The following is a 6,281-nucleotide window of genomic DNA, read 5'->3' on the forward strand; positions in this document are numbered from 1 at the left end:
TTTGCACCAGCAGCAGCAGCGGCAGCAACAGCAGCAGCAGCAGCAGCAGCAGCAGCAGCAGCAGCGGCAGCAGCAGCAGCAGCAGCAGCAGCGAGAGCAGCCACATCTGAGTCAGCAGCAGCAGCACCACCACCACCAACAGCAGCAGCAGCAGCAGCAGCAGCACAGCTCAGCCGTCAGCACCGCCAGCGGCGGCCGCAGCAGAGATGATCGCTCAGCAGGGGCGGCACCCACAGCAGCGGGTGCAGCAGCGGGCTCGGAGCCGGAGCAGAGGGAATCGGGGCCCTCCAGCAGCAGTACCAGCACCAGCAGCGGCAGCGCTCTGCCTGTCAACAACAAGGGCTCACCCGAGCAGGGACGTAGGGCGCCCAGCGGCGAAAGATGCGCGGCATGTGCCAAGGCGCCTGCGGACGGCGCACGGCTGCGCTTGTGCCGGGGCTGCCGCTCAGTGCGCTACTGCAGCCTGGAGTGCATGCGCAGCGCGTGGCCTGGCCACCGTCAGGCATGCCAAGAGAAGCTGGCAGCAGCCAGCGCGGCTGCTGCCTGCCTGGCAGCACAGGCGGAGTGATTGTATCACGAAGGTCAAGCTTCTAGCGGTATTGCTTAGAATGCTTTCATGCGCATGATCATGATGTAGAATAGATTTTGTGCTGCACATGCATCATCTTGCGTCGACCTTGTGTGTTGAGATTTGCTGTGTTTTGAGCCATTTCACCAGCCCCAGTGCAATCACAGGCAACAGCAGCAGCAATGCTTTGCATGAATTGCTCAACGCGCAGTTGCTACCTGCAAGGAAGCGCTTTTTCAAGGCGGCCGACACTCAAGCTGCCCTGCTTGCAATGCAGGTGCAGCAGGGTTTCGCATGTAAAGCATACATGTGTGGTTGCATTACTTAAGTACTGGTGCAGTTTCTGGACTCTGTACGGCAATCGTGGTTGCTTGCACATACAGCTTAGATCGCGACGCACCTGCCTACGATCATCGCGGCACGCCGCAATACACCCGCCCAGCCGCCGCAACAGCGCCCATGCCCACTGCTGCACGATGAATGCTGCCCACGCTGCTGCCAGCATGCCTGCAGCGCCGCGGCCGTCCAGTGCGGCACGCGCCGCACATCTAGACCAGACCTGGGCCGCAGCCACCCGTGGTGCACCATTTGCGGGGTGGTCACAGCTGTGCATGGGTCGGCCCCGTCGGCCAGCCCTTGGACACCCAGGGTGCCCCCTCATTCAACCCAGGCTGCCGTCTCCTGGGGGGGTCCTGCAGGGATCTGCAGTCACAGAGCAGGATGGAGAAGGTCAGGGGACGTAGCACTGAAACTTTGAAGGAACACTGTGAGATGGCATGCACTTGTTGCCGGCTGTGATCCAATTGTGACAACACAGCAGAATCGTCAACTAGGGTCGATCAGCAGTCAAAGGTCGTGACCGGTCGACGATACAAATGCCATCGTTACCAACCAGAGGCTGGGCCCGCGCCCCACAGCGCCTCGAGCCGATGCCCATCGCGCAGACAGCTTAGCCTGGGTAGAGGTTCAAACAGCGGGAAGAAAGCCGCGCGATGGGCTCCCCGCATTGGAATCCAAGAACCGCTGCCGGGAGAAAGCAACGATCAGACGCTTGCATGCATCAAGTTGCAAGTTTCCACGCTTGAGTCTGCTGCAATGCTGGTGGGACTCAAAGATTCTGTTGGCGCTGTGGGGGCAGGGGCTGTCGCCGCAAGCGGGTTGCATCGAGCGCCCGGCTCATGTTGTCGGGCGGCGAAATGACACGAAAGGCTTGAAGGGTTTAAGAACGTGCGAATCGACGTGCTAATGGACAGCGCGACCGTCTCCAGACATGCCACCCTGGGTGGACACGAGGCTGCCCAAGCCGGCCGGCCGGCGACGGCTCGCCGCGAACTTGAGCAATCGTCTAGTCAGCAAGGTTCTCGGCACATCAGACCCCTCTAAGCCGCCAAGCCATATGTGCACACTTTGGTCTTGAAAATTTCAAGAGGAAGAATCAATTGCAGGAAGAAGGAGGCGAGATGCTGAACGGGCACTGTGCCCCCGTGGATCGCGACAAACTTGGACGCCGCAGCGTTCACCGACATGATGCGAGATGTCCTTGCACGTGACTTTTAATCAATGCGATCACAGTTCACAAAGAAAACTGCTTATCCCACAGGCACTCAAACAGCTGCTCGCCCCGCTCCACGACCGCGGCCGGCACCTATCCTTGTCGCTAGTCGCCCCCCGGAAGTAAGCGTTCGCTCTTGCGAGCTGAACAGCGAGTGCGCAGGCCCAAGCGACCGACTTCCACCGGAGCCTATCGGCCCTTGCCACCATGACCCTTTGCGAGGGCGACGTGGCCCACGGGCGAGCGGATGAAGGACAACATCTCCACACGCATCTTGAGGATCAGGTGGGCGCACCAGGCGGCGCGAGCGCGACGCGGCGCCGCATCAGCGGACCGATGGCGGCCCCGTCGCAGCACAGTCGCGGCCCGCGACACGTGCGCGGCGCGCCGATCAGCCTCAGCCCACTCGGACCTGGTTTGCAGAATTCGCGCTACCGCATGCAGCAGCGTCCCCGGCTGCCTCTCCTTCGTCCGCTGCTGGCTCCGCCCCATTGGTCCCGCCGTTTTAAACAACCCCCCGCGCGGCGCCGCAGGACGACGAGAGGGTCTGCTGGATCTGCCTCGGCGGCGACGACGAGTCAGGCCACCTCGTGCAGCCCTGCGCCTGCCCCAGATACACGCACGCCTCCTGCCTCGCGCGGTGGCAGCTCGTCAGCGCCGGCAAGAAGTGAGCGCCGCCGCGCTACGAACGGGGGCAGACCAAGCGGACGGGCGGGGCGACTGCCGCGGCCGCACAGCGTGGAGCCCTAGCCGTCTTGGCATGCATGATCTCCGTGCGCATGCCTCGCGTTGATGCACCCGCGCGGCCCCCTCTCGCGTATCTTTGCCTGCAATGTTGCATCGCGCCCCCACCTCACACTCGCAGCGAGGAGTCGCGCTGCCGGTTCTGCGACAAGGTCCTGCCAGACTGGCGCCCGGCGCTCACGCCCACTGCGCTGCAGCCCAAGCCCTCCGTCATGTCTGTCCGCTACAGGTACGCACCCCCGACAGCTGCGGCCCCGCGCCGCCACCCCCCGCACGCGCCCGTCCCGCACCACCGTATTGGCCTGCGCCCGCCTCTGGCCCCGCAGAGCCGCGCCCCCTCCCCTGTCGCTCACCAGCCGCGCCCACGCCCGCGCCGGCCCGCGTCCCGCAGGGGCGTGACGCACCGCATCCAGTACACCCCTGGCCCCGACGGCCTGGAGTCCTTTCTCAACACCCTGCAGTCGATCGGGATCAAGGTCGCCTCCGCGTCCCAGGTGACCTTCCTCTGCCGCTCCCCAGACACCGGCGAGGAGATGGCCCTGCGCGGCCTCAAGGCCTTTGACGCCGCCGCATACTGCGCCTCCATCACCGCTGCCAAGCGCATCCAGCGCAACCTGAGCCGGCGCCGCAGCAGCGGCGCGGCGTCGGACGCGGCCGGGGACATGGGCGTGCACGCGGCGCACCCGGAGTCGCCGACCGCGGCGGGGGCGGCGCGGCGCTGCGAGGAGGGCGGCGCGGTAAGGGCAGAGGCGAGCGGCGGCGGCGGCGCTAGCGGCGGCAGCAGCGACGCCGAGGAGGGGCCTCCGCGCAGCACCGCAGCGGCCGTGTCGGCGGACGGCGGCATGGTCGCAGCTTCTGAGCAGCTGCCGCTGCGCCAGCGCGTGGTGGCGCATGTGCATGCGGAGGCGCTGCAGGAGGGTGCGGGCGCGCAGGCAAGCGCCGTGCCGGCGCCTCGGAGCGCGGCGGCAGCAGAGGAGAGCAGCGCGGCGCTGCCATCAGACCGGCGGCGCAGCAGCGCCGCCAGCAGCAGCAGCGGCCGTTCGCGCCGCAGCCGCCGCGGCACTCACAGCCAGCTCTGGAACGTGGCGGCATCCCTGGTGGCTATGGTGGTTGGCGGGCGACGGCAGCAGTAGCGGGGTTGGCGGGATATCGTCGACTTCAAGAGCTCCACGGCCTGCGACTCGACATTGCGGGCGCCATTAGGCGCGGCGCAACCTACCTGCGAATGCCAGCCTGCGGGCTGCCAGCTAACAACTGCGTGTGGGCGGGCTGGGCTCGCTGCATGCTGCTCGGAGTTGCCACAGCCACTGGCATCGCCCCTGCGCCTGGTCCTGCAACTCAATTGCAGCCGTAGATGGGGGACAGCTTTGATGATGCGAGCAGCCACATCAGCCAATGGGCATTTTGGCATTTTTGTGTTGAGGGGCCCGATGCAAGGAGGCGCCGCCTCATTTGGGTCGTGTGCATTAGGATGGCGCCCGGCCATCGTCCCGGGAGCTGAGACGCTCTCGAGCACCCGCACCTGCTGGCTGCCTGTCACCTCACACCTTTTCGCCTCCTTTTTGCCTGCTGGCCATGATTATGACTCCGGAGCGTGGCTGGCCAACAGCTCGCCCGGGCTTGCGCTTACAAAGCGGCGGCTGCTTTGCACTGTACGGAGAGCACGGGCCGAGTGCTGCCGCGCAGCCCGACCGTGCGAGTCGCCTGCTTCCTTCACGTATGAGACCACAGTGGGTGGTGGCGCCTCTCTGATTGGTCTTGCAAAATTGGGGTCCGTTCCGGTGCGCCCTGTGCGCGAGTCGGTCGTGCCGTTTGCATGTGGGTTCCAGCTCTGCAGGGCGCAGCCCAAGCTTGCTGCGCGCGCCTGGGCGCTGACAGCGAAGCAGGGAATCCCGACCTCCCAACAAAAATTTCTCAAGTCGTCTGCTCTAGCGCTTTCTTATACCCAGGCACGTTTGTCTTGTTTCCTTGAGACGCCACAGGGCACGCGGCGCGCTGTACGCCCCTGCCCCCTCCCAAAATCACCGCCCAAAAGCAATTGCATGAAGTGCCCATTCAGGCTGCTTTGCGATCTTCCGGCTTCTGGACGGATCTGGTGCTTGTGTGCATGCAATGCAATACAGCCACTGCACAGGCCTCCATTGGCCGCTGCGCCACAAACACAAAGAAGCTGTAAAAACATCAAGTGAGCGTTTGCACATCAGTGCATGAACTGGCGAAGCTTGACATCAGGTGTTAGGCACAGCTACTGCAAGAAGAGAACGTCGTGTTGCGTGGTGACCAGCCTCTGTCTCTGGATTTCTAGACAGCATCGTACACGCAGTGCACACCAAATTGCAGGGGCGGGGATTGGTTGCTGATGTCATTGATCCGCCATCAGCCTGGTGCAGAGCGTAGCGAGCTTTGCCGCCTCCTTGGCTGTCTTCAACATCGCACAGGCCTCGAGACCGTTGAATACCTTTGTACCATACCTATCGTTAGCGCTTGATTGATCTGCGACCTTCCACCTCGAGGTGATGTGTCGTCTACAAAGCGCACTGTGTAGTATGCATTGTATTGTAAGCTGATATGAATTGTGTTAGAATGGGAACGCACTGCAAGGCAACTTGCTGACCCAGTGCGGGCGTTGCGCCGAATCAGGCACGCAGCGCTGAGCGCACGCGCACCACCTTAGTGTACCCAGAGCACCCCCCACGCGAGTGGGTGACGCGCGCATGATGCCGGGAGGCTGGCTCGCAGCAGGGGCGGGTGAGTGGGTCGTGATTGCACGGCAAGGCGTCTGGGCTGCAAACCCATGAAGTTGCGAGCGACGCTGCCGCCGTTGCTGTCTGCTCGGCCCATGCGCTGCAACCTTGGCGATCCCCATGCCGTGGCGTGGCTGTCCCGGTGCCCAGTCGTGCCATCCCACGTGCTTTATACATACACAATCGCACGCACGCATGCACACAACTCATGTGTGCACACCCGGGACCGCAAACGCCGCTGCACAGGCTTTGCCTTCCACTTCCTCAACAGGTGAGCCTGTGGCGACCCGCATGGCTCCTCTCAATGCTTGTTTGTAGTACACAGCAAAGCAGCAAGCCCTTGTCACAGCATTGAACGCCGTTGACGGGTGACCGCCGCCACCGCACCCTCCGCAGCAAGTGGCAGGAGGAGCGCAAGGCGCGCATAGAGCGCGTCAACGCGCAGCTCCGCAACTTTTACGGCCCGCTGCTGGCCGCGGTGTCGGCCACCAAGAGCGCCTACGATGCGCTCATCACGCAGCACAGCCCAGACGGCTCCCAGGGCGCGTTCCAAGACGCGGTGTGCAGGGGCCTCCCTCCCGCTGCGGCGGCGGGGGACTTGGGGCCGGGGCGGCAGGTGCCAGGTGGCAGCGGGAGAGGCGGGGGCTCGCCAGACGTGTGTTCAGGCCTGCAA

The 6,281-nt window shown here is 64.2% G+C and overlaps 3 protein-coding genes across 3 annotated transcripts in view; all 3 read left to right on the plus strand.

Moving 5' to 3' along the window:
* MNEG_5719 (hypothetical protein) overlaps positions 1–110 on the plus strand; it is a gene marked incomplete at both ends in the record, with an annotated part of 1,769 nt that extends 1,659 nt beyond the window's left edge. The window contains one exon of the mRNA XM_014045802.1: positions 14–110. Within this exon, the coding sequence (XP_013901256.1) occupies positions 14–110 (97 nt within the window). The remainder of the gene's footprint in view (positions 1–13) is intronic.
* Positions 111–2,327: 2,217 nt separating this feature from the next.
* MNEG_5720 (hypothetical protein) lies at positions 2,328–3,997 on the plus strand (the record flags this gene model as incomplete). Its single annotated transcript, XM_014045803.1, has 4 exons — positions 2,328–2,405; positions 2,654–2,787; positions 2,986–3,093; positions 3,256–3,997. The coding sequence occupies 4 exons, from the start codon at positions 2,328–2,330 to the stop codon at positions 3,995–3,997; spliced, it is 1,062 nt and encodes a 353-aa protein (XP_013901257.1).
* Positions 3,998–5,581: 1,584 nt separating this feature from the next.
* MNEG_5721 (hypothetical protein) overlaps positions 5,582–6,281 on the plus strand; it is a gene marked incomplete at both ends in the record, with an annotated part of 1,205 nt that continues 505 nt past the window's right edge. The window contains 3 exons of the mRNA XM_014045804.1: positions 5,582–5,612; positions 5,855–5,879; positions 6,005–6,167. Coding sequence (XP_013901258.1) covers positions 5,582–5,612; positions 5,855–5,879; positions 6,005–6,167 — 219 coding nt within the window. The remainder of the gene's footprint in view (positions 5,613–5,854; positions 5,880–6,004; positions 6,168–6,281) is intronic.

Source organism: Monoraphidium neglectum (genome assembly GCF_000611645.1).
Source record: "Monoraphidium neglectum strain SAG 48.87 unplaced genomic scaffold scaffold00872, whole genome shotgun sequence".
NCBI lineage: Eukaryota > Viridiplantae > Chlorophyta > Chlorophyceae > Sphaeropleales > Selenastraceae > Monoraphidium > Monoraphidium neglectum.